General features: G+C 50.7%; 2 protein-coding genes across 3 annotated transcripts in view; one reads left to right on the top strand and one right to left on the bottom strand.

The window, feature by feature from the left end:
• SATB2 (SATB homeobox 2) overlaps positions 1 to 6,856 on the bottom strand; it is a 132,867-nt gene extending 126,011 nt beyond the window's left edge. Inside the window, exons 1-2 of one of the 2 annotated variants that reach the window (XM_039555439.1) lie at positions 6,777 to 6,856; positions 3,013 to 3,231 (exon numbers count right to left, since the gene is read on the bottom strand). In XM_039555439.1, the coding sequence (XP_039411373.1) occupies positions 3,013 to 3,181 (169 nt within the window). In that variant the 5' untranslated portion in view covers positions 3,182 to 3,231; positions 6,777 to 6,856. Of the gene's footprint in view, positions 1 to 3,012; positions 3,232 to 3,709; positions 4,178 to 6,776 lie in introns of those variants that run through there. The other variant, XM_039555440.1, reaches the window with a different exon arrangement.
• Positions 5,495 to 10,643, top strand: LOC120410286 (collagen alpha-1(I) chain-like). The gene is made up of 4 exons (XM_039555087.1): positions 5,495 to 5,953; positions 6,297 to 6,624; positions 7,993 to 9,500; positions 10,359 to 10,643. The coding sequence occupies exons 1-4, from the start codon at positions 5,495 to 5,497 to the stop codon at positions 10,641 to 10,643; spliced, it is 2,580 nt and encodes an 859-aa protein (XP_039411021.1).
• The last annotated feature ends 16,010 nt before the right edge of the window (positions 10,644 to 26,653 follow it).

Below are 26,653 nucleotides of genomic sequence, written 5' to 3'. Positions count from 1 at the left end.
GATTTTCTGTCTGCACTACAAAAGCTTATTTTAAAACACTTTTTCACTCACAAAACTAGAGAGAAAGCTAGAAACACTGATAGCGCTATATTTCTCTATTTCTCAGGGAAGTCACTAGAAAAATAATTGCAGCAAACAGTACGATTATAAAACTGGTTACCAAAGGTCATCAGGCTCATCATAGCAGCAGGTAGTTGAGAGCTTATTGCTCTGTTCTCAGAAATTAACTTCAGAACCTGATGTTATTACAACAAAAAGCCACTTGACAAGTAGGAAGGAATTTCAGCATTTACATATCTAAGGCCCAAAATGAGATGAGATAAAGAATTACTAGCATTTGGCTTTGCTTTCAAAACGTTTAGATACACATTATGAAATTAAAAATAAAACAAAACAAAAACTAAAATGGTCTCTAGTTTTCAGTAAAGCATTTCCATTTTTGTCCCCAATGCAATTCACATTCAGTAAGTATGAGTACTTGTTAAAGCCCGAGAAATAAGAATAAACTGAAACACTCACAACTGAAGCCTCGGATGCCACTTCACTATGACTTTCAATAGTTTCCTTTTTGTCAAACTTTAGGCACAATAGTAGGAGAGCCCCTAACAATATTTATTTCAAATAATTTTTATACTAATTTGCCAGTAAATTAAAAGTAAGCCTTTCCACAAATGTCTACAGCTGCATTTCACAACTCCAGTGGAAGAATTACTAACACCACAGTAATCACTGCAAAGATACAGACTTCCAAAAATACCCGAAATAGGTGTGATCTGCATTCAGGAAAAGGTCACTTGATCATAACGGGTTCTTAAAGATCAGACTTGAAAAAGAGCAGAAGAAAAATATCTGGAAATTAGCTATGTTGATTTATTGTGAGAGTATTTCCAGGAGAAAAAAAAATAAATCAATTTTAAACAGCACCATTATCTTATTAAAAAAAAAAATCTACCTTAACTAATTTAGTATTGAGTATTACAGAACCTAGGTAAGTATTCAGACAAGAATAATTTTCTTCTTGCTTTCAGTAGCAATAAGGAGTAATGAATAACCTTTATTATGAACAACCTAAAACCAAAGAGACTGAGACTGTTTAAAGAACACTAGCTAAGGAAAATAAAAATTCCTCCTGCATTTCTTATTCCCCCACATTTCTACACTCCAATCTACAACACCTTTATAAATGAGCTGAAGAGTAATGAACGAAAACTTAGGCTCTTAAAAGTTTGCTTTCAGAAATGAAAGTCTTTTTCTTAAGTGGAAGAAATCTTCCAGAGCTTAACAGGCCAGATTCAAGCTGAACCACCGATATAATTATAAAAGCCACTGAATTTCTCTTGGATAACACAGCTGCAACTGGAAAGCTAACATATTCCAAAATATTTTAAAGAATTCTTTTAAAGTATATTTCTATAAATGCCCCAAGGAAAAACATTTCTGCTCTAATTCTAACATTCTTTTTAATATCAAGCAGCTTTAATGCCCAAGTCTCGAAAAAGTCATCTAAAACTACATATACTCCTTTTTATATTATTAACTAGTTCCTTTTTACAATTACTCAACAAATCATTTCTTCACCAATTTCTAAGTGGAATAGTATTACAAGTCTTTCACTGCAAAGCTGTTTCTTCTTTTTCCATACATTGGAAGAACATAGAGAAGAGGATTAAAAACTAGATACATAGTTATCCAAGAAACATAAAAAACTAGTGAGCTCTCTTACCCTTCATTAGGTATATAAATGAATCCTAAGTTTTTAAAATAAAATCTGCAGCTCCTTAGCAAACTTCAGCAATTAGGAAGCCTATTGAGCCAAAGAAGTCTAAAACAAGCATCTAATGGTAAAATCACTAAATAAACCTCACGTAATAGAGAGTCATGTGACGACCATTTCAATGTATCTCTCGAAATGCCATTTACACAAACTGTGTATAAAGAACTACAATTATGTGTTACCACTCTGCTCATTTTAAAACACAAATACGGAAGATTTTTTTAAGATAAAGTTACTGGTGGCCTTTCCTGCAGTATTTTGCTCACAACACCTGGCTAATTTCAAGATTTTAAAATATATTTTTCCTAACAACAGGCTGCACTACCTTAAACACGACAGCATCAGAGTTAAGAGGAAAAAAGAAAGCATTTAGGAGAAGTGACTGTAAAGTTTATCTGCTTGGAGGAAAAGGAGGGGAAAAAGCAACCACGAGCTTACCATGCTGTTAACACAAAACTGACCAGCAACTTGATAGCAAAGTAAGAAAGATTAAGTATTCTAGAGAAATGCAGAAGTGCAAAACTAATGCTCAATATGTTTGCTGAAAGAGCTGAACCTTACACATGCTTTGCCCTGTCCTCTTTTACAACAACTGCTACAAAATGCTACTTACTGAAATAAAAATAAAATCCTAAAATGCAACCATAAACGCTATTCTTTTTCCCACCCCGGTGACCCCATTCTTAAAGCTGTGATGGTGGGTGTAGCACACCTAAGTGCTGTCACCTGCATCCATGAAGGCAGCCCGATCGCCCACACCCAGCCCGGAGACGATGCCCTCTCCTGCAGGCGCTGCCCAGGCCCTCCGCCCGGCCGCTGCCGTGCCCTGCAGGACCGCCGGCGGCAGGGGGATACCCGCGGGCTGCCCCAGGGCGATCCGCACGAAGAAAGCGCCAAGCGCAGGACACGCTCTCACCCCGTTACCCTCCGGCAAGATCAGGCCTGGCCCTTTGAGAGCCGCCCGGCCCGGGGTGGCCTCTTTCGGCAGGCGGCCTTCTAACGCCGGAGGGCTGCGCGCCACACGCCCGGTCCAAGTCTTCCCGCGGATCCCCATCACCGCAGCGGGGCCGAGCAGACAAATGCTTGCCCGGGAAAGCGGGAAGCGGCCCTCCAGCTGCCACGCGGACCTGCCGGTCCCTCCGCGCACGGTGCCGACCCGCCCGCCACACGCTCCCCCGGGCCCGCCGCCCTGCGCGCCCCGGCCGGCGGAGCCGCTGTGAGCGCGGCCGCACGGTTACCTCCCACGGGCTTGGTGACGGCGCCGTTGGGCCTCCCGCGGGTGCCCATGGGGCTGCCGTTCTGCTCCAGCCTGGCCACCTTCCCGGGGGGGGGCCCTTTGACATCGGGGCTGCCGCTGCCTCTGTCGGGGCTGTCCCGCAGGCAGGGGCTCTCGCTCCTCCGCTCCATGCTCGGAGACGCGGCTCCCGCTGGCAGGTCGCAGTAGAAGGAGCACGGACCTAGGGCGAGAGAAAAAAGGGGCGCTTCAGTGGCCGCCGGCCAGTACCGGGCCCCGCTCACCCGGCCGGGCCCCCGCTGTGCGTCTCCAGGGAGGTTCAGCTCCGTGAAGCCGGGCGAGTACCGGCCGGGTGCGATGCCGTCCCGCTCCCGCCGCCGGAGCCGGCCCCGCTGGATGCGAGCGGTTCGCCTCGCCCGCCCGGCGCCAACCTGCCGCGGGCGGGGGCAGGCAGTGCGGCGTCCCGGTTCCCATCGCGCTCGGTAGGCAAGCAGCCCGCCCTCCCGCCGCAGCCAGGTGCTGCTCCCCGGGTCCGGCCACGGTCCCGGCCCGCCCCCGGGGGCCGCGGGGAAAGGCTGCCAGTCCAGACGGCCCCGCTGGCACGGCCCCCCCGCGCCGGCCAGCTGCGCAGCCACGGAGTAGCCGGCGGCTGGCGAGGAAGCCTCTAGCAAGCGGCTCCCGCGAGCTGCCGCTGTACTTACTGCTTATAGCCTGTCTGTAAGTTGGCTGAGTTGGGCTCTGTCCATGGATCAGAAGTAGAGAATCCAGGGTGGAAAGTTTTCCTGTTTCTTTCTCTCTCGCCGCGTTCTTCGCTTCTACTCCTTCCCCCCACCCCCAGCCCCCTCCTCGCCCTCCTCCGGGGGTGCTGGGGCGGCGGGGCCGGGGCGGCTGCCCGCGGGGCGGCAAGGGCAGAGCCCCGTCCCGGAGGGTCCCGGGTGGCGAGCGGAGCGGAGCGGGGAGGTCGGGACGAGGGGGCGGGGAGCCGCCGGGCCGTCGGCTGCGGCGCGGAGGAGAAGGGAGAGGGAGCCGACTTCTCACACCTTGAGCGGAGAAAATCAATACCGGGGGAGACAGGGGGAGGAGAAGAGGAGGGAGCGCCGCTCTCCCGAGCTCCGCGGCGGCGGCGAGTGCCTGGCGGCGCGGGGAAGTGGCGGCGGCGGCCCCGGTGTGTCACTTTCAATCGCTCCCTCCTCTGCCAGCGACAGCAGCGGCAGGAGGGACTCGCCACAGAGAGCGGAGAAACGGTTATTAGTTGCGTTGAGTCATCGAGGCAAAGTGAGTCCTTTCTGGGGTTGTCCTTGCTTTCGGGTTTGGTGTATGTGCATGCCTCTGTGTGTGTGTCTGCCTGTCTGTCTGCGCGGCGTTCCCGTCCCAGGGCTGTGCATCCCAAACATCGCCACCCCTCCTCGCCTTGACACCCCTCCCCCTCCCCGCCCCCCGCAAAAATCAAGTCTCGCTGCTACCTCGGAATCGGGCACAGACGGGCGCGCAGCAGCCCACCTCCTCCCGGCCCGGCCCGCCCCGCGGAGCCCCGGCCCCGCTGCGCGCAAGGGTGGGAGGCAGAAACCCACCTGGCAGGAAATTAAACACCAATAAATAAATAATACATCTCACACGCGAAGAAGGAGCGCGGTGCCGCGCGAAGGGAGGGCGTAGGGTGGGCTGGGTGGGGAAGGGGAAGGGGAAGCGTGGCACGACGACGCGGTGGTGACAGGAGAGACCCAGGGCAGAAAGGCGCAAGGGCAGGGGCAGTCGGGCTGGGGGAGGGCCGAGAGGCAACGAGAGGAGGAGTCGGGAGACGAGGAAGGGCGGAGGGGGAGGGCGGGCGTGTGGGATAGTGGGGAAGTCGGAGTTGGGGACGCCGAACTGACCGACGAGGAGCAAAGCTGCTACCGGCGCTCAATCCAGACGCCCGGGTTAGTCCGATGCAGCCCGTGCGGCCTCGACGCCTCCTGCCACCCGCCCCCCACCCCCGTCCCCCTGGGAGCTGAGCGGCGGCAGGGATCCTCCCGCAGCCTCTCCCCGCCGGGGCGAGGCGACAATAACTTTTCGCGGTGTAGTGGGGGCTACCGCCCCGAGGGCCGGTCGCGCTTCCTCCGGGCCGCCAAGAGCCAGCGACCGGCCCCAGGTAGGGCCCCGCCGTCGCCCTGTTCTCCGCGCCCGGCTCCAGGCAGTTACGGGGTGGTCCTGAATAATTGATGGTGGGGGCCGGGAGAAGGTGACAAGCGGGCAGAGAAGAGCTGCTGCCGCCGCCGCTAAATTATTTAATAGCGGAGCTCCGGGTAGAGCATGACAGCGCTACCTAAGTGCAGCCAATGGTGCGGGCAAAGCTCCGGCCGGGAAGTCGCAGTGGGGCGGGATCGAGCCCCTCACCAGTCCCGGGGCGGCGAGCGGTCACCCGGCAGACAGGCTCTCTCTCTGATGCAAGGTGCACCGCGCCGCTCCCTGGGGCCGGCGGCGGCGCGGGCGCGTCTCCCGGAGGGGCCATGCCCGGCGGGCGCCCCGAGGACCCCGCAGCGCCCCCTGCCCGGCCCGGGGGGCGCGGGGGAATGAGCCGGCGGCCCCGCGCCGCTGAGCCCTCGCCGCCCGCCCGGCGGTGGAACGAGACCCGTGTTAAGGTGGACCGACGGAATCCCTTCTGGCGCGGGGGGCGGGCGGCGGACGGGCGGCGGGGAAGGAGGTGGCGGCGGCGGGCACCCAAAGTGCCCCGACGCCCCCCTCCTCCGCCTCCCCCGCCGCCCGTCCGCGGCTGGTTCCCTGCGCGGCGCCGCCCTCCCTGCCGTGCTCCCTTAAGAGCTCTGCCTTTTACGGTGGCGCCGGAGGGTCAAAAAAAAGGGGGCTACGGGGGGGTTAGTGGGGAGCAGAGCCCCCCCATCCCGGGCAGGGCAACACTGGGGACCGGCGGGAGCATCACGGCCACCGGGCAGCCCTGGCGACAGGTTTTCGTTAGTCCTGGGAGCGCCCGGGGAGAGTAGGGTGGGCAGCAGGGGCTGCCTCGAGCCTGCATGCAGCCGTCCCAGCGCTGACTCGGGGTTTGGAGGAGGGTCAGGTCCCCACAGGAGATCGGCTGCCGCTGCGCCCCTCCTGCCCTCCGAGTGGCAGTGACAGCCCACCCGCCCGCCGAGCGCTCGGGTGTCCCGAGCTCTGGGCCGCCCCTGAAAATAGTGCCGGGAAAAGCAGCGGATCCCCGGGCAGGGTAAGAGAAATCATCCCTTCGTTCCACATCCGACCTCCGGGCCGGCCCCCGAAAAGCAGTGCTAAGTGCGGCTTTCCCCGCCTCGGCCGAAGCACTCGTGTCTCTCCCCGCATCGGCTGGGGCAGGGGGACCCGCCGCCAAAGTCTGGACGCGGTGCCAGCCTTTCCCTGGGACAGCATGCAGTGAACGCGGGTGGGAGCCGGGTCCCATCGCCGGCTGAAGTCTGGGGGAGCCAGAGAAGATACGGGGAACAGCGGAAGGCCGAGGGCGGGGGGCCCGGGGGCCCCGCAGGGCCAGGGCTCCGGGAGCGTTCGGAGGAGCGAGCGGCGGTGCCGGGAACGCGCAGGCTGCGGAGAAGAGAGCGCAGCGGCTGGCCGCCAGCCAGGTCTCCTGCCTTCCCTCTCAGAAAGGAGCCTCAAAGTTTGGAGAACTCTGTGTTTGCTTTTTAAATAACCCGATCTAACTTTTCTCCTCCCCCCCCCCCCAAAAAAAAAAATCTGATAAAGCTCAGCAGCATGGAAGTTAACGTTTTCCGCCAGCTATCGAATGATTGAATAATGTTTTGTTCTTACCTTTGATGTTGAACTACGAATGCCCGCGGATCAATGGCCAGAAAGTTAGAAGAATTGGTGATTTAGGACTTCAGTACTTCTGGAAAAAAAAAATGCCAATGGTTTAGCCAGGATCTTCCCTGTCTGATTCGTTACTATTATTATATCTGATGATGTGGATGGATGGAGAGATTCAATCCAAGCCCATTAATGAGGTATTTTATAAACACCACCGTCTGAAGATCTTAATTTACATTTTGTCAGTGATCCTTTCCTTAACAGCGGAGACGTGTGGCGACAGCGCGATTACAGGACTTTAGTAAAGCTCCTATAAGAGTACGACTGGCTTGTTAATCGATTAATATTTTATTAAGTGTAAATATTTTATAAAGTTTTTAGGAAAACTATCGATTCTAAATTATTAAACTAGTCAGAAGGGCGTTTGAATAATGCATACAATTAAATACATTTAAATATATATGTAGCGATTGCTTCATTTGCAATGAATCCCCTGCACCTTTCTGTTGCTTTCGTTTTTTCTCCACCGGCAGCTGGTTTCTCATTTGTGCCTTCACTGGAATATCAGGATTACCGAATATGTGTTTAGTTCGTATTTATAAACTGAATGTTTACATAAATACTCTTAGAAAATAACTTTGAAATCGGAAGCCGTAATAATTAAAAAATTTCGACACGGAAGCAAAGGGGCTTGTTAATGAAACTGAGGGAAACTTAAACCGAGTTCGTAGAAATGTTGTTTGGTAACTTTTGTTTTGTAAACATCACTTAATTTATACGGATTTTATGAAGCATGATGCTTATTTTTGTTTTACATATTTTTTCCCAATAAAAGACTTTCTCTCTGTTTCGAATTACAAACACTTTTTTTTCCCCTGTTGTATGATTTTCACGTTTTCCTTATTTACACTGGAAAAAAAGGACGATTATTTCCCATCGTTTTCCTCACCTGTCTTCAATGTCGCTATAAAAAAACCCCCAAGCCTATTTTTTAAAAAAACTTATTAATAATATTAATAACCTATTTTTCTTTTTCTAACACGAACTCCCGTACGAGAATTTTCTGCTCTCGCACTCTGATGAGAGTAGGAGTAGATGCGGTCCGAGTGCCCAGCGCTACTGAAGTTTGTGGACGCCTAAAGTCGTTGATTGCCAAAAAATTTTGAACAAAAACACCTCCTTGGAAAGGTTTGGTTTTCATTAACTACCGCTCTTAAAGCCAAAACGCATGGAAGTGATCGCAGCTCTGTGCCCACACAGGCTTCAGAGGCGAGCGGCTGCAGCCTGGGCTGCCGCGACCTCCCGGGCCTCGGCTGCCCGCGATGCCGCCCCCCGGGCCGGGGCAGCTCTCGCCCCACGCAGCCGGCCCGCGAGTCGGCCCTCGTGGCTGGCAGGATCCGCCGGGCGCCCTCCTCGCCTCCTTTCTCCCCCTTCCACCCACAACTTCCCAGGGGCCACGGCGCCCGCGGGACGGCAGCCTCACCGCGAGGCTCGGCCGGGGCTGAGCGCTGCGGCCCGGGCGGAGGCGGGGTCCCTGGCGCAGCGCGCTGGGGTCCCGGGGGACACCGGCCCACCGTCCCCGGGCTCAGAGGTCCCGGGCTGCCACGAGAGCACAGCGGCCGGCGGGATCGGAGGGGGGTGGCTCCCCGGACCGGCGAGGCAGCTCTGGGTCCCTTCGGGGTGGCGGCTGGAGCAGGCACTGCCAGGACACCGGAATCAGCAGGAGAGGGGAGAGCGGATCCCACAGCCGAGGGCTCCGGTCTCCCCGCTCGGCCCGGGCTCCATCGCGGCGGGACCCGAGCCCGCGGCCGCTCCTGCGGGCCCCGGCCGGGACTACGCTCCCGACCCGTCCCTGTGCCTTCCCCTTTGCACAGCGCCATCGCGCGGGCACTGGCGCCGACGCAGCCCGAGGCGGCCGCTGCTCCCGCCCGCTCGCCCGCGGCCCCGGCGGTGCGGGAACGGCGCAGCACCTGCCGCGGGGCTGAGCGGGCCCCTCCCGCCGCCCTTCGCTGCGCCCTCGGCCCTGCAGCGCCGCTCCGCCCTGACACCTTGCCCGTCGTGCCACATGCCGTCGAGGCTCCGACATCCTCTCCTCTCCCGCGGCCCGGCCCGGAGAGGGCAGAGCGGTGGCACAGGCAGACCGGCGACTGGCAGCGCGTAAGGACCGACCTCCTACCCAGCCGCGCCTTCTTCGCCCTGCCCTCGTGGACTGGGAAAGGCGTTGGCCAGCCGAGGAGCCAGGCCGCCTCTGCGGGGCGGCCCCGCCATCGAGCGCTCGCTGTCGGGGACGAGCCATCTAATCCTGTCGCCGTAGGAGGGGTCCCTGTCCCTCCGCGCTACCGCGATCCCTCTTTCGGCGTCAGGTTCAGGAGGGGAAGCCGAAACGAAACAAAAATGTCCTTGAGCCCAAGGGCGGGAGGAGCCCGGCTCTGCCGGCAGCACTTCGAGGGGAGAACTCTGGCTCCAGCCGACAGTGCCGGCGGGAGCACGGCGCCGGCCATCGTCCTTTCCCAGCCACAAGCCGCTGCTTTACCCGGGCAACACAAGCTTAGAACGGCGGCTGTCCGGAGGGGGAGCGCGGCGGCGGCTGGGGCGGTCGCCGGGCCGCCTGGCGAATCCCCCGGCTCCGCGGCACAACGCCTCGGCCCCGCGGGAGCCGGCTCTGCATCCCCTGAGCACCGCCGGCCGCCTCCAGCCCCTTCGGGATCCAGGCGGCTCGTTCGTGCTGTACCAATGGAATAGGAAAAGTAATTTTAAAAAATCAAACCCAAAGTGTCTTTAAGGCGTCCGAGCTCCGACCAAAGAGTTTCGGAACAGCAGTATCTCTGCAGACCTACCCTCATTTCCATCCTTCCCCCCAGCGGTTTTATTGATGAGCCTTTTGCTGTTAACGCTGGTTATACGGAGAAGGAGCTGCGGACAACAGAGAGGCAATCTCTACAGCCAGGCGTATACAGGAAAGGGAACGACACGGCCGGAGCAGAGTAGTACGTAATACGTTATTACACCGTATTTCGGTGCCCAGAAGGCTGCGCAGCCCCGGCCGAGGCGGGCGCAGGGAGCGGGGCTCACCGGCAGGCCGGGCCGGCTGGAAGCCTGGTGCGGGGGTGAGCTGCCTGCTGCTGGAGTTCTGCTAGGTTCTCTCCTACCCTCCGGCTCCCCACTACGATTTGCAGCTTCCCCGTGTTCTTCACACACATCTCCAGCTCTTGGCTTTCCCCCTAGCCACGGGCTTGCGTTTTCCCGCAATCACACGCTGCAGTGCTAACCGCAAGGGATTTCCTCCGTGAGATATCAAGCTCATCGACCCACCTCAGCTTAATAGACTTGCGAGACTCTTCAGTATTGCATGGATTCTTTAAAATAGTTCCGTTCCGATTTGTAAACTGTCAGATAAAAGAGAGCACAGACCGAAGCGTCTGTGCCCTGTGGCCCTTTTCCTTCAAATTAGCCCCTTATAGCTGGAAATGAAGGAAGAGTTTTGCCACCTTCGTTGCAATTAAGGAAAGTTCCCTAGATCCGAGAGAAAAGTGACTAACAGGACCCTCCACCCGAGCACCAACTGCGGCTGCTTCTTCGCCGCAGCCTCAGGCCACTCCAGTGCTGTTTGCCCCAGGCCGGGCGGTGTCCCCCGCTTCACCCCGAGGTGGCCGCGCCACGCAAGAAAAGAGCGTCCCGCCTGCCGCGCACTGCCCGAGCTGCGGCGTGAACGAATGCGGGAAGGGGCTGCAGCAGAGAGCCGTCACCCTCGGCCCGGGAGCCAGCCCAGCGCCTGCCTTTACACCCCTAACGTGCCTACGGGGCGCGGAGTGCCGGGGAACCCCGCTCTTCCCTTCCAACCTCCCTCTCGCCCGATATGAGAACGAGTGACGGCGGAGCTCTGCAGGACATGCCGAGGGCTGAGGACTCGTACCCCGAAGCACGAATCGTTTTAATTACAACGATTACAACTTAAATTAGCAAGATAGCATCCTTTCTGCCCCGCCAGGCTCCGACCTAGAAGTAAAACATCACCCGCCCACGTTGGACACCATCGCCTCCCAAGCGCTCTCCGAGTTCCTACGGCCGGTAGAGACCACATGCGAGTAAAGACCTCAACAGAACCGGGAAGACAGAGCCGATTCCGAGCGCGCTCCCCGTGAGCTTCCTAACGAGCAGCGTTCAGCCCCAGTCGCGCCGCACTCATTCCCCAGGACGGCGGCAGTCATTAGCGACTGTCCTTTTGACAGAGCAGGATGCCATTTTCCTCCTAAATCCAAACTTTGCCTCTCAACAGACACTCTTATCTTCGTATGCCCATGTAAATTAAAACTTCAGTAAACGCGTAGGGAGAACCCTCTGCTCTGCGGCACAAGGCAGCAGCTCCCGCCGGCTGCTGCCACACGAAATGGTGCTCAGGGAGTAGAGCCTTGGCGGGACCGCACGGGGCCCCGGCGCCGGCCCCCAGCTCCCGCTCTCGCTCCCCGCCGCTAGGCTGAAACCAAAGGCAGGTCAGCCTGTGACAAAACTGAGCCCGGCCGGCAGTTGGGGTGCCCGGCTGCGGGCTTAGAGTTTTCTGTGCAAGTCACTGAAGGCTGCGGATCTGCTCAGAAAAAAACGGCAGACAGTGAAGGGGATTTCGAGTGAAGATAAACAACATGGGTTTATTGAACTATAAAGACTGAAAACGCCGTTGAACAGATCGAGGAAACGCATCCTAATACACACGAGCCGCAAACATCCCTCAGCCTGGCTCCAGCAAGCAGAAGGTAGCTCAGATCCTCCCGGCCGCGCCACGAACCTAGCTTGTCCCTGGCGGAATCACCGCAGATGGAAAGCTGCGAGAGGCTGACAGAGTAACGCTCAGTCTTTTCAGGCTTTCGCAAGCCCTGTACTGCTACCTACGGGGCTCAGCAGGGCGCTCTCTGCAGAGGGGTCATACATGGGGCCCAGGGGCAGGAAAGGGCCAAATCCTGTCGCTTTTCCTCCTGCAAACAATCCTATCGTCTTTTCCTCTGACCTCAAAACTTTGCCAGCCAATATGCGCCAACACTTAAAAAGAGTTTCGATACTTGAGTTCGTACTTGGCCCGTGAAAGAGCTTTTCGGGGTTCGGGGCTGTCCGGCCGCTCCCAGCACCTTAAAGGGTGGCCAAAAGGTGGCCCGCCGCCCGAGGCAGCCCCAGTAGCCTTGCCAAGGTGGCGTCCTTCAACGTGGACGTGGCTCCTCGGTGCAACGGAACGAGGCAGAAGCCTACCGGGGCAGCTGGGAACTGGGGACACTGCCCTGAGCCTGACCGCCTACCGCCCGCTGGGCTCCGCGGAGCTGATCCCCCTCTGCTTCCACAGCCCCTGACGACGCTGTCTCCGTGCCACCCCCCCGCCCCTCCCTCCCCTCCCCGTTCCTGAGAGGCAAGCAGGGCGCGAAGAGGGCCGGCAGCAAGTGCTCGGCCGCCGGCGGGGGCTGCCACCTCCCAGCCCCGCAGTGCGGCCTCAGCAGCCGCCGGCGGAGCCGCCGTGGCCTCGGTGGCTGCGCGGCCACCGTGCCCAGGCACAGCACCGCTGTCGCCACGCACCGCTGTCATGAATCGAGAGCAATTCCACCCAAAGCCTCCTCTTCCTCCAGCCTTTGCGTCTCCCCCGGCCGCCCTGCCCCCTCTCACCCTCCCTCCCCCCCCCCCCCCGCCTCCCCTCCGGAGGGGCCGCCGGCCTGCGCGCAGTCAGTGCGTTCCCGTGACAAATTTCAGGTTTGTAAAGGGACGGGTGAGAGGTATCCACCGTTTGAAATCCCATTATGAAACCAGAGTAAACGCAGTGCTCGTGTGCTCCCCGTCACGGAATCGCTCCAACTAAACCAGCAGCTAACAAGAGAGTTTGTCCCCAGTGGGGACAGCAGCTCTCACTTACTCTGCTCCGTGAACAGCTGCACTTCTGCCCCAGGAAGAGCCTTTCAGCCACGCCGCCTCTGCGGGGTGACACTGTTACTTCCTCCTTGCCAGCGTTTCGCTGGGATCAAGAAGCCCCCCGGTTCCCCGGCCGAACGGGCCCGAGCCGCTGCCCCTCGCAGGGGTCCCAAGCCCCCGCAACCTCCCACCCCCCGAAAGACGAAACGCTCCAACATCTCTGCGTTTTGTCAACGCAACGGAGTATTTGACAGTCACAATTACCTGTAAATATTCTGACCGTTTTGTATACGGGACACTTTTTGCCTAAAGCCTGGCAAGCCTCACACAAGCGGAACTGCAACACTACCGCAACTTCACCGCGGCAGACGGCAAAATTCCGCGCTCCGCTCTCAGCACTGAGTGCGATCTTCCCCGGCACCGCAGAACCCAGGAGCGGGAGAGAGAGCTACCGCTTCCCTCTCTCCGCACCGTAAAACTCAACAGCTAAACAGTCGATTTAAAACGCTAACATTTAGGCGAATTCAAAATCAGACACAGGGAAAAAAAACAAAAACGAAAGCCTGTTATCAATTCATCCTTTCGGACAGAATAAACGGGTTCACACTCTGGCAGATAAACTGCGGATGCCAATATGTTGGCAAAGCTGGCACATTAAGAAAAAACAATCATGAGATCTGAGATGGTCACTACTAGCTAAACTGCGAGATTTCATAATCGGTCTTCCCATTTTTCACTACAATCTCTCCCTTCCATACCCATCACATCACAATAATTAGCAGCGCGGAATTACCTGTCTGCTTCTTTGTGCTTCCTTCAAGTAAAGAAGGTAGAAGTCACTTCACCTATTAGCTGTATAAGTAATAAAGAGGTGGCAACTTGGAGCTACCACATTTTGAAGACTGTGTCACATGCTTTAGCATAAATAAGGGTGTTATAGCCCTAGCGATTACTGGATCAATTCATTTCTACAACAACTTACGACGTCTTTGGTTCTTAGCAGGTATTTTTTCTATCCCTGGGAACAGCTCTACACATCCCGCCTCGCTAAGACGGACATAAACAACAACAGCCTCTCAGTTTCTGGGGCGTCATTGGCCGTATCTACCGGGGAAAGCCTGTTTGTCAGCGTCTTGACTTTATATCAACCTATTTTGAACGAGATATGACGGGATTTCTCGGGTTGCAGCATCTCCCTCCGCAGCCAGGACAAGGCGGAGTTGCAGCGGCTCCCGCGGGCGCTCTCACTCAAGGGAGGGTCATGGAGTGCGGCTTTAGTCTCCCCTCACACAAAAGGGACGAATTTGCCCAAGTTTCTCAGCCCTGTGCTTTTCCTAAGTCGCTTTCAAGAGAGACCGGTCACCCTGACGGTTGGCCCCGAGGAGTTTCACAGAACTGTCTCGATCCGACTGAGGGACCGCGAGTGGGCGCCTAGACGCAAGCGGAGCGCACGCCTCGGAGGGGCGAGCTGACGGCACCCCGCGCCCCGGCGGCTCCAGCCCTGCTTGACCCGCTCCCAGAGCTCCAGACACCCACTCAGGCCAGTCCCAAGCCGAGCCGAGTCTTTGACAGCCGATCGGCGAGAGTGGCAGCGATCACTTCCCAGGCAGTCACTGCTGCTCCTACTGGAGGGAGCCCACAGCCCTGCCGGCTTGCCGCAATAAGGAGGGGACACTGAGCTTCGTCCGGCAACGGACTGACGGGGAAGCCTCCACGCAGGTGGAGCCGGGCTTCGACTCCTACGGTGTGGGGAGAGGACGGACCTGCTCCTGCCACCCCAGGAGGGAAGTGTTAGTAGCATCCGGACTTCGATAGTTTTGGCCTCGGCAACTCTGGGCGGCACGGGCGCGACATGACTGCCCGCGGGAGCCGGACCAGGGCAGGGCGGCAGGTGCTGCGGGACGTGGCGCGGCCGGAGGAGAGGCCAGCAAGGCGATACACAGGGCTGGAGGCGACTCTCGTCCTTTCGGGGCCGGTGGTGACCCTCCGCCCCGCTCGCACTTGGCGTCACCTCTCAGGCAAGAGTAGAGAGGGTAGGGCGTGGCCCAAGGCTGTGGGCCGGGGCGCGGACAGTAAAAGAACCCTTCCCGGCCCGCTGAGAGCTGCATGTCTCCTCCGTCGTTTCCTCTGGAGGTTACGAAGGCCAGACGGCCCTCCCGCACCCTTCCTCGCGCACGCCGCCACACCGCAGGGCCACGGGAGAGGGTCTGTCCCCAGCCCCTGGAGATAAGTAACTCCCCGCACCTGTGTAGGGCCCGAGGGCTGAACCCGGGCACCGAGGCAGCCTCCCCCCGGCACTCCGCAGATCCCGACTACCGAGCACCATCAGGCTGTTAAGTGCCCGACCCTGTTAAGTGCCTGGGGCACGGGGCCTTCCCACTCTCCCCGTGTACTCTCTCCCTCGTGTGGACTCTTCCTGACCTCCTCAAACGCTACCGCCACTATGACAGCGCGTCGACTCTCCCTGCAAAGGCTGATCCTTGTAACTGGATGGGAGAGTGCGAGCAGCTTTGCTAAATCCATCAGTTGCCCTCGGCCTCCTCCGCGTGCCTCTGGCAGGCTATGTCAGCATCTGTATACCAAGAAGTGGAAGCAGTTTTCCCAGGTTTTCACAGTCAGGTGTTTTGCTCCGATCTGCAGAATATGCAGCTGTATCAGCTGGAGAATGGGGTGAGGGGTGCAGGGGGATCGCACTGCCAGTCTATCTTCAAGAAGGATGGAGGCATCGATGTCTCTGCTACGCAATCCGCCCGGGCCCACCGCTTCTCGCTCCTGTTTGTCCTCTCCCTGCCCACGGCAGAGGTCGCCGGGCCTTGGCCCGTGCCTGTGTCAGGGTGCCGTCAGCAGCCATGGCACCGAGGCGGTCCAGCCCTCCACCCTCACAGTCCCGGGTGTACTGCGGGGCTCCGCGCCGGAGGAACGGGAACCCTCCGGCTTGCCGGGTTCCCAAGATCCGCCAAAGGCTCGGAACGGAGGGCCTTGGGAGCACCTCCCGGCACATTTGCCTATGGGGCGCCCACAGACAAACATGTTTGCGGACTACTTTGAAGCGTACGAACCAAACCGGACCTTCGGCGGGCTCCGACCGCAGGTAGAAGCCCGGCTTGCTGCGCGCCAGCCCCGCGGAGCTCGGGTGCTCCGGCCGAGCCCGCAGCGGCACAGAGGCTGCTGCCCCTCGCCGCCTCCAGCGCTCAGCCCCGCTACCGCCGGGAGAAGCCGAGCTCCGGCCGGGCGGGCGGAACAGGAGGTGCTGACGAGGACGAGAACCAAATAAATCACTTTCTCAATTTTCACCTTGATTGTATGGTCCTGCTTTTATAGGCCTGCCCGGCAGCTTGTGCACACACATTTACACCACTTTCGAAAGCTTCGACAGTAAAATCCCAACGAACTCCCAGGGCCTGTCCACACCCCCAAAGCAAACAGCCGCGGGCTGCACCCTGAGCCCTGCCACCTCTCCTCCACCGCCCAACAGCCCTCGGCATCCCTGTGGCCTTGGGTGGCTTTCAGCTTGGAAAGAGAGAGAGGAGAGGAAGTCTGAAGTCTATTTATATTAATATATTTTCGATTAAGTCAATGTACAACGTCTGCACAATGTAGCAGACCCTTCCTCTTAACATTTCCCTCATTTCTGCCAAGACAATTCACTCACTGCAGCTAAAACAAGCTTCCTGAAGCCTTCACAAAAATTAGAAACAAAAGCGAACAAAGAATCAAAATAGGAGGTAGGCTTCATGGGAAACCAGGCATGTAAAGTAACTGTGCAACTGCCAGGCTGGATTCCTCTTTCCTGTATTCATGGCTGATGCATAACACGCAACTCATTTCCACAAGTTCTTAAAGATTTGGCCTAGGCTGCAGCTGTCCATCTGAGTGGTCATGTATAGCAGGATAAAGCCATCAAGTGGAAGTGGGGTGATTTTTCTCTTGGAGATGGCAGTGGGAGGCCCTGGTAGCTCACAATTCAGTCTCTGCCCCCAGTTCTGTATGATCAAGGATTTCCTAGGAAGACGATAAAGGGCCTGAGGACATGTGTGGTGTGTACCCTCTCTCAAGGGGAATAAGACTCCCACATTTTTTAACGCTCCAAGCAAGACAAGGGTAAAATATACAATGGAAACTTCTTGGTGATTCCCATTGCAATGAAGAAAAACTATGCTAATGCTCACAATTAACATGTTTCTTTCTGAGATAATTTCCACCAATGCCTGCAAATACACCAGTGACTTTTTCTGCCCCCTCAGTTTCCTGTAAATCAAATCATACACAGTCATGATACATTCACAACTCCCTCTAAAAACTTGTAAATTGTTGAAACAAGCAATTGTTTAAAATTTATGAGAAAGACCTGAAGTACAGAGGTGAAAGGGATCTGTAAGTCCCTGCCAGCAATGAACAATAAGGAGAAAGGCAGAGGAGGGCAGTCCTGTCGTTTCTCCCCCAGTGTGACCTGCCATAAGAAAAGCTGCAAGATGAACACTCTCATTAGACAAGAAAGAATCAACTGAAAAGGAAAGCAGATATAAATGGGCCACCTGCAGCAAAAAACTCATTGTCATGACTCGTAGTCCAACACCAGACACAAGCCATGAGAAACCATGTGTCACTATCCCTGGTGTTCATAAACTTCAGGGTTCAAGATGCCAAAGGTATGCCAATTAGTGATTGTAAGAGATATCAGGGGATACTTGAGACACCCTAGATTTAACTGTATTCAGAATCCTAGCTCAACTGTTGACTTATGTCCTCCATAATTCAATACCCTACAAAATTTTAGTTGCAGAAAGAGGTGAGGTTTTTTTGTGGTTTATGGTTTTTACTTTCCTGCCTTAAGCAACAGCTAATACAGACAACATTAGGCAGTTTACTCCCTTTTCTTTCAGTAGTTCCTGTTCAGCACAAGTTGCAGTGACCACAGTAAATAATTTGTCTTTGGGTCAAGGTCATGATCCTGTGTCAGCCTGAACACAGCACTGCCTTTGAAGCCAACAGGAGTCTTACACAGGCACAGCTAAGGGATTGTGCTACTAGTTTGTAATGCAATCTGGAATGTCTTAGAATGAGAAATCATTCTGAGATCTGAAGTTATTGTCCTGATACAGCCTATTTGTAAATGGCAAAAAAATTATTGGTACCATGCCTGCTGTTCTCTCTATATTCTCAGGAGTTCTCTGCTCTAGAAAAAGTGCCTAAAAGTTCTTGGGTAATGGCCACTTTTATGCAGTTTCTATTGTGCTTGCTATTGCTCCTACAAAAGTAAAGTTGTTCGAAGATGCATTTGGTTTTCCTTACTGCTTTGTAAAAGGTTTTTGTTTGGTTGTTGGTTTTTTTATAAACAATTAAAAATAGCTTGTCCTCTAAAAAGATGCCTTTTCAAAACACTAGAACAAGCACAAGCAGGGGAAACAGCCTTTGAAAGAAAAATTACTTTGGACAAGTTTTGAATTTCAAACATAGCTTTTGTTTATATTGCACTGACAAAATGCCTCTCAAATATTCTTTGAAAGGTGATTACATTAGGCAGGGGCTATTTTAGCAATTTCACATCTCACAGCACTATTGTATATAGGGATCTGTCCACCCACTTCCCTTGCTGCAGTCACAGCTCCTTGAGCCTTTACTCAGCTATCTTTCATCACTTCTAAAGTAATGAAGACTTTTCTTTTCTTGCAAATTGAAGTCAACCTTTTCTGTATGACCAAGGTTTCTCTAGGACTTCTGGTGGGCTGCAGAATCACTTTTGGCCTGTTGGTGATGTTCTGTTTGAAATTTTGTCGCAATACTTTGCTTAGAGTTGGGCAGAAAATGCTTTCCTGGTTTAACAAAGTTTCGGAATAATAAAACCCAATTTCCATTTCAAATCTCAACAGAAAGTTGAGATTTTGAGTATTTCATCATTTTAAGGGAAAAAAAGTAATTTGCACTGCAAGTCCTTTCCAAATTACATATCCTTCCTTCTCTATTCTATTTTTCCTGTAATTTAGGAGAAGAGCACAAAGCCCCTCCCACAAAGGCATGCACAGCCATGATAAAGCAGCACATCCAGTTATTCCTACCATCAGCTCAGGTGGTGAAAGCTTCAATACCCATTTGAGTTCTAGAGTGACAAGAAAGCTCTTAATGTTTTTACTTTCTACATATTTCAATTTTCTGGCTATACTTGTCCATCTCCACTGCAATAAAAACTGAATTTGTTGACATGCTTGACATTTTTAAATACTCTTTAAATATTTTTAAAACACCTTTCTCAAGACAAATTCTGTACCAGCTTGGGATCCACCAATATGGGAAATACCTTGCATTTTTAGGAATGTTCCTAGGTCCCATAACACAATAGTCTGTGCCACCAGACATTGAAATTGATGCTTGGCATGAGTTTGGAGTAAGCCAACAGGCACTATCTGAAACAGCTCTTGGGCATAGCTCCAGATTTGTCTGAGGCCAGACTTCAATGTCAATAGGCAATTCACCTGAGGCTGTCTTGTTTTGGTGGGCAAGGCTGTAAAACAGTGTCAATGGACACTGTTGTGGGCAAGCTACAGAACCTCCTGGCAGAACGATTCTGACACACCAGCACAGACAGTGTGTCTGCCAGTCCTGCATAAGGAAGGTGGAGTAGCACGAGGCAAATATCAGTGCTAGTTTTTGAACTCCAGGCTCCTGCACAGTGTGTAAAAATGCACAGTACAGCGCCATGCATATAAACTGGCTGAAGATGAACAAAAATGGCCACTCAGTGTGGCTGTGATATGCTTCTGTACGACTGTAGCAAAGCAGACAAAATCAGAATTTTGCTCTTTGTTGTGAAGAATCAATGTTTGATTCTTCATGTCATTACAACATCTGTCCTTTCTCAGGTACAGCAGTTACGTATGTCTAGTGAAAACATACTACGTACCTACTTCAGTAGTTTTGTGAACACAAGTAAAACCCCAAAACTTCTATTTTTCATCAAACGTAGACAAGACAAAGGCTTCATTGGTCTTCACTCCTCTGTCAATGCTCTCACCATTCAGATAATCACTGGCAACCACTTACATAATCAGGCCTTTTTCACAAACTGATCCATTTTAAAATCATCTCAGAGACTTTTGATCTATTATTTTTCCTGTCATACTAGAAGAGACAGACTAGTGTGCATTTTTGGGCCCTGATTGCGAAGGCTGCAGAAACTTTGCTGTGGGAGTTCATTACATGTAGTTCATTCTTCATTTTGTTTTATGGTTCATTAGAAGGATTCCAGAATTTGATGGACGAGGAGAGGGTTGGAGATAGGAGGTGCTAGGTATCTCAGATACTTAAAAGCACACAGATTCTCAGTAAAGCAAGATATGATAAGAATTAGGAACAACACATATGACATTTTCCCTTCCAATATTATAAAAGCAGATGAAATGCATCTGGTCCAAGTTTGGACCTATTCTTCCCCTCTCTAGCACAAGTCACTGAAGATAGCAAGCCCACACCAACTGAAATCTGTCCTTAAGATATCAAGAATGCCCCAGAGTCAGCAGTGATATGAAGGGTTGTATATGCCCCACACAATAAGAGCCAGAGTGGTCTGGGAAAGATTTACCAGATACAGGTAACAGCTTAGTAAGGATGAAGCTACAAAACGAATGATAGAACTTACCCTCTGAGATGCAGTAGCCATGTTTGACAACTTTCACATGAGCACTTACTTATTAATGTCTGGTGGAGCTTAAGGCTCATTAGCTCTTATTTGAAAGATTCGGTCTAAAGTTTAGTGCACAAACCAGCTACTCAGAGGCTTGGGCTACAGAAAAGAGTTTTGCTCCAGATCTCTTTCCACAGAGAGACTTCTTGAGTGTGGTTTTAGAAGTATACTATTAATCTGAGAGAACAAGACTGACTAATAGTCTGCTGGACACATCCTCCTAAGACACAAAAGGACAACTGAGAACCTCTCAAGTCACCTCTTATTTATTTACATCTGTAAAAGGAAACAAACCTGATCCACGTAGCAATCAGAAAGATATGTAAGGATCTGTTTGCTGGAAATTGTAAAGTCTTAACACTGAACTCGCTAAGGCAGCTCTTACCCTTTCCCTGTCTAAGGAGGAGCCAAGTGCCTCCAGAACAGTCACATTTCTGTTCTGCATAAAGGCAGAGAAAGGCACCGAGGATCCTGCTGTGCTGCTTCCCAGCTTCTTGCCCTCACATGCATGGAGGGTCATTTAGCGCAAGAAGGAAAAGAGGCAAGGAGCCGAGAGATTTCCCAAGGCTATGCAGCGGGTTACTGGAAGGTTCCCCAGTCATTCCTGGTTCCCCCTATTCTGTGCATTCTTCCAGACCAGTCTGCTTCCCAATCTGGGAGAACTTTTCCAAAATGCAAGGCAGAACGCAGACTCTCAGAACATTTTGAATGATCTGCAAACTTTCTGTATCTAGGATCATTTAGAACTGTTAGTTGAGACAAAAGTATTTAGATTATTATAAAAAGAGACCGATAAAACGTGCAACATATAGAAATTCCCTAGCAAAAATAGCATGTGCTTATTATCTCTTCTTTCACACATTTCAAAAATTTTAAAATTTCATTTGGCCATCACCTGGTTTGAATCAGTGATAACTCAACATGGAAAAGAAGCTTCAAAAATAGGGCTGAATCTTACATGTATCAATGGCAAAAGTCCCATTCCTACAGCTGCATTAGGAGTAGCTTCTGCACTGTTGCACAAGTAACTAAGCTAAACTTTGCCTTTCAATGATTTTAAGAACCAATTCACTGAAGGTTTATTGACAATAAATATAGTCGTATTTACTTTTTACATTGACAAATGTTGCTGAAGAGAACATTCAAACTTTGAATAAGCATTCAGATGATTCCCTTCTCATCTATTCTGTTTCTGAAATCTGGGATTTTTGCAGCCTGATACAAATGAAAACAACCTTGTTGGAAAGTCAAGTAGAATAAGTAACACCATAAAAAAAGTTTTGCCCAAACTTCCCACCTTCTGCTGTATTTTGGGTTACTCCATCAGGCCTCCTTGACTCAATGAGTCATTTCTGTCTAACACAAAACTACTTCTGCTGTTACTAAATCAAAGGAGTTAATGATCTGTAGGTATCACCATATGCACCCCCTTCTACACAGGGAATAGCAGTAGCCAATACCAAAGAGAAGAGATTTTAAGCAAACTTTGCAGGCACATTGACTGCTGTGTCCATCCTTCCTTCCCTCAGCTCATAAACTACAAAAACACCAAAGATTATCACTGCAAAAGAAAATAAAAAAGAAAGAAAAATCAGGTAAACCTAACTAGATACAAAGTGGCAGGGGGTGGGGAGTGGGGGTGGTGGGGGAGGGCTGGAAAAGGCCATCTTCCACACAATGAAGAAATTCCCACTTGTTTACCAGTCTCTACTGCAAGATGAATAATGTTCAGCTATGAAAAAACTCAAAGCCTGGCAGAACACAGGACACTAGCCTGGGATCCAAGACCTCAAAAGGGTGTCTCCTTGACAGACATGCAGAGTTTTATTCACCTAGACTATTCAGTAGGATAATAAATGAAGCCATTCAGACAGCATTCAGAAAGCACTGCCTCACCGTGGGTGCCTTGAAGGCATCATCAGTTTTCTTTTTTGTGCCACTGGCCAAGCTGCAAATCCTGGATAAACTCCTCAGCATTTGCAAGTTTCCAGCATGTGTTCACCTTGACTTTAGATGGATACTATTGTTTCAGCTGAATTATTCTCTTGCAGATTCTGCTGCCTTAGGTGTTTGAGGCATTCCCTTTAAACAGGTGGCTATAATTAATTATTCAAAATTATTTTTAGGAATTTGGATTTTTTTTCCTGACAGTGCATTAGTTATAAGTATTGTACAAAAATAAGGCAGTTGCATGTTGTTTGGGGTATCTGTGATTAAAAAAACATGCTCTAGCTCACTGTAATGTTTCTGTAGGCTGGCATCCTTTGCGAGAAGTTTACTTCTTGTAGCTGCTTTGGGCTTATGTCAGTTGTATATTTTAAGAACAACATCCACTAAAGCAGTTTCATGTGAAAAATAGAACTATACTTACTTCAAGAAAGCATTTCTACTCTCATCTTCTTTCCATTCGCATATTTAACAAATATTTGGTTGCTAGTGAAAAAGGTCCAGAATGGTCAGTCAATAAGATTATTAAAGACAAGTAGGGAGGCAGCAGATGAGGGTGCTGCAAACTATTGTTCTTACAAGCCACAGTATGAAGAAATAGGAAGAATAACAGAAGCTAAAACACACATAGAGAAACTATGTGAATTCTGAAATTATTCAGAATGTATAATACACTGTATTCTTGAACTTGTAAAGAAATGGGCTGGATCTAGCCTTCAGTTAAAAAAAATCTTGAGAAGAGAAGAGAAGATAGAAGCCTGCAGTGTGCAGGTCAGGAGCCATCAAGTTCCCATACAGCTCCTACTGTAGGTAGGAACAATGGGGAAGGTGAAGAGATCTTTGCACTACTGGCCTTTTCCCTATGTTCCTCCAGCCAGATAAGGTATTTGGAGACAAATACCATTCTAGAAGCAACTGTTTCTTCACAATATATTCTAGACATCATTTTTCATTTGATGTGATTTTTTCAGTTAAAATGTAACCAAATAAAAATCCAAATTATTTAAAAGTGAGGCCAACAGCTACAACAAGCAAAAAAAAAAAAAGAATTTTACTCTTTGGTTTCAGTATTCATCTCATTTGTAATACGTTAGGCTAACCTTCTCCATATTTTTTTTTAGTTTTTTTCTTTTTTTAAAATTCTATTTCTTTAACCATCACAAAAATTTTTTCGCATCTTAAGTGCTTCTTTTCCTGGGTGGGGTGTTTGTTTCCTGATTCACAAAATTTATTATTCTCAAGAAGCAGCCTGAACTAGTAAGGACTGAGCTTAAATAGAGCCCCCTGGCCTTTGCTGTGGTTCTGTGTCTCTATGGGCAGGCCATGTAAGGGGAAGCCCCAGGTAAAGCTGATCATGGTGCATAAACCCTTTTGGCACTCAGGGCCCTGACAGTTATTGATCTAGCACTAAACTGTGGAAAGAAACTGAAGAGTAAAATTGAAAAAGAAATTTCGGTGTTCTGGAAGCAATGTGTACTTTTGCACTCATTAAGTGCTTAGACCAGGTGAGATGTGGAGTACATGTGAATAAGCATGTTGTGCTTGGGTCGAAAGGCACTGTAATATTGATCTTTAGCCTCAATATTAATAAATCTACCTGAGGGATTTTCTTTGGTAATGTGAGCACAGGAACTTCATCCCGGTAGAAAACAATTCTAAATGCTGTGGAGGCTAAGACAGACTTTGATCAGTGGTGCATGATGCCCACTATAATACTGAAAATCTGAGATGAAATCCTGTGTCCCTACACTCATTGCAAGATTTGCCACTGCTTTCCATGGAGCCAAGATCTTGCCTCAGGCAAAAGCAAAACTGCAGAGGTTACAATATAAGCTCTTCCACTCCAACTCCCAGAAACAAGACCTGCATGGCAGATGTATTATTATTTATTAATATGCAAACTTGCACAAACCTTATAATCTCAAATGATAGCTGAGTGCTTTCCTAGTTGATAAATCATATTTGAAGAGTTTTTCAAATAAAGCTTAAACTGTTTTTTCTTCCCGGAGTAAAATGGGATGTCAAAATATTAACTCTAAATAGCAAGAACTGTTCTTTTCAGATATACTGGACATACACCAGCTTCAGTTAGCAAAATCTGGTCATTGTTACAAAGCAAACCTTACCTGGACTTGTACAGTGAGTTTGGACTTTCCACCCCATAAGATGTTTATATTGGTTTCTTTACACAGGAAAACAAGATTTCTGAAAGAATTACCTAAAAGAGAATATTAGGAATTTGTTGTGGCACAGGAGACAGGATTACATAACATAAAAACTGTGGGATAATTAAAAGAAAAATCAAATACATCAGTAGCAACAGATTTAATTCACTGCTGAAACTGCATGTGAAACATAATTCTATCTTCTGTTTTTCTTTTCTGAAAGATGGAAAATCTAATTGTACATTGCCTTGGCTAGCACCTGATGACAGTATTACCATTGGAAAGATAAGGCTTTTGTCCTCGTGGCCAGCCTGGGACATGCCTGTGTCATGACAGTCTTGTCCTACTCTCCCCACCCTCATTTGAGCTGATTTGTTTTCATCCTAGAACTGCTGGTCAATTGTTATTTGTAAGACCACGATGAAGCCTGACAGCTGTCTCTCATGCACTTACATTTTGCAGAGAACAAAACTAGATCTTACAAATGCTCTGGGACACCAGTATTCCTCTGCTGCAAACTGGGAACTGGGGGAACTGAGTCAACTAACGCTTTCAAGGAGGAGATGAACGCCCTCATCTCATGGCCACACACCCCCTTCAGTTCAGAGATGTAAATGCCACTGACAGCAATGTCCTCCGGAGGACCAGTACAGCAGAATTAGAAGGTCACTGAAACAGATGACTTTTCCCATCATTTTTCACAGTTGCTTTTTTATTTTTTTAACCTGGCATCTGTTTTCCCATGTGTGCATACATATAAAGGCCGCTAACTCTAGCCATTTCTTTAGGCACATTTCTTCAATGGGGATGGAAAAGACCTTTTCTTTGGAGGAAAAGACATCAAGATTTGAAGTACCAAACCTTCTCTTGCTTTCAAATGCATTGAACTGCTGCAGTTATGTGGCACAGCCAGACAACCGGCTTAGCCGGCTCATCACACTCGTCCACAGGTGAAAAGGTAACGGCTTAAAAGAGAGAATAAAATTCACAACTTGCAAAGCACCTTTGGGTCTTCAATATACTGTGTACATCATTTGTACACGTGTTTGTGAGATGGGGAGGCAGGCCTGGGAGAGATATAGAAGAAGTAGGAATATAATTAAACCTAAAAACCAATAAGGTGAAAGATCTATAGGAAGCTAATATCACCTTGTAGTTTCACAAGTTATTTTTAAGGACTGTCTAAAATCAGTGAGAATTTGATTGTGGCACTCACAGTTGTGATACTAATCACTGGGCTCAGCTACAACACAAATCTGGCCTCAGGTTTAAATTGATTGAACATCTATTCAATCAATAAAAAAACATAACCTAGTCGTTTATTTCACCTAGTCTCAGAGTCTGCTGACCCATACATTACATATGAATTGAAGCACTGCAGTTTATGCTGTTTGCACCAGGAATGGCTCAATGCACAAAGAACAGTGTGGTTCTATCACCTTTCTCACACTGTGAGCTGAGCCATTGGTGCTGCTGTGCTAACCAGCAGGGACAGATGCTGAATGAGAAATTCTTCAGATAAGAGCTCGTGACAGCCTTTTCCTCCTGGTCAAAACTTGCAATGAAAGGGGGTGGGGGAAACGGGACTAGTAAGGAGTGTTTGCATAGCAGCAAGCACTGGAAGTCTGTGGCTTTTGGGCCTTGGGACCAGGAATTTACAACCTGGGCTGCTTTTGGATTGCATGACAAGGCCATGAGTTTGGATTTAGTCCCAGCAGGCTAATCAGATATGCATGATAATCCCAACAGATATGAAAAAAGATCTTTATCAAATTAGGCAGAGTATTAATTTTTTAACCTTCACTCCAACTCACTTAAGTGTCCAAAGAGCTTATCCTCTTATAAAATTAACACACAAAAAAAGCAGAGGGAGCTTTTACAAAATATACTTGATCTGAAAATGAAGAAAGAAACAAAATGAGAGAAGATATAATAGACAAACAGAATAAAGGCTGCTATTCATCCTTCTCTTTTGTGAATATATCTTATAGTCTATTATCCATGTTACTTTCGTGCACCTCATGAAATTAAATTAAAGTTGGTAGAATACAGTGAATGAAGAACACAACAGCTTCAATTTCCCATGGCGGTGCATGCATGTACATTCAAGAGTGTACATTCCCACACGCAGGAACCCTCAAAGAGATGGGGGAGAAGCAAGGGCTGTGAGCAGGACTGCTGCTAGGCAGGACTCACCCTTGTCCTCACTC

Source organism: Corvus cornix, chromosome 7, assembly GCF_000738735.6.
Source record: "Corvus cornix cornix isolate S_Up_H32 chromosome 7, ASM73873v5, whole genome shotgun sequence".
Lineage (NCBI taxonomy): Eukaryota > Metazoa > Chordata > Aves > Passeriformes > Corvidae > Corvus > Corvus cornix.
Note: the sequence above shows the minus strand (reverse complement) of the source record. Positions and strands in the feature narration are given on the sequence as shown.

What these genes read in the sequence shown, in the direction of transcription:
- LOC120410286 (XM_039555087.1), top strand. Translation starts at nt 5,495, where the DNA reads ATGCCCGGCGGGCGCCCCGAGGACCCCGCAGCGCCCCCTGCCCGGCCC. An exon ending in TCTCAGAAAGGAGCCTCAAA is followed by an intron (nt 6,625 to 7,992) that starts GTTTGGAGAACT and finishes CCGCTCTTAAAG; the next exon opens with CCAAAACGCATGGAAGTGAT. An exon ending in CCAGGCGGCTCGTTCGTGCT is followed by an intron (nt 9,501 to 10,358) that starts GTACCAATGGAA and finishes TCTTCGCCGCAG; the next exon opens with CCTCAGGCCACTCCAGTGCT.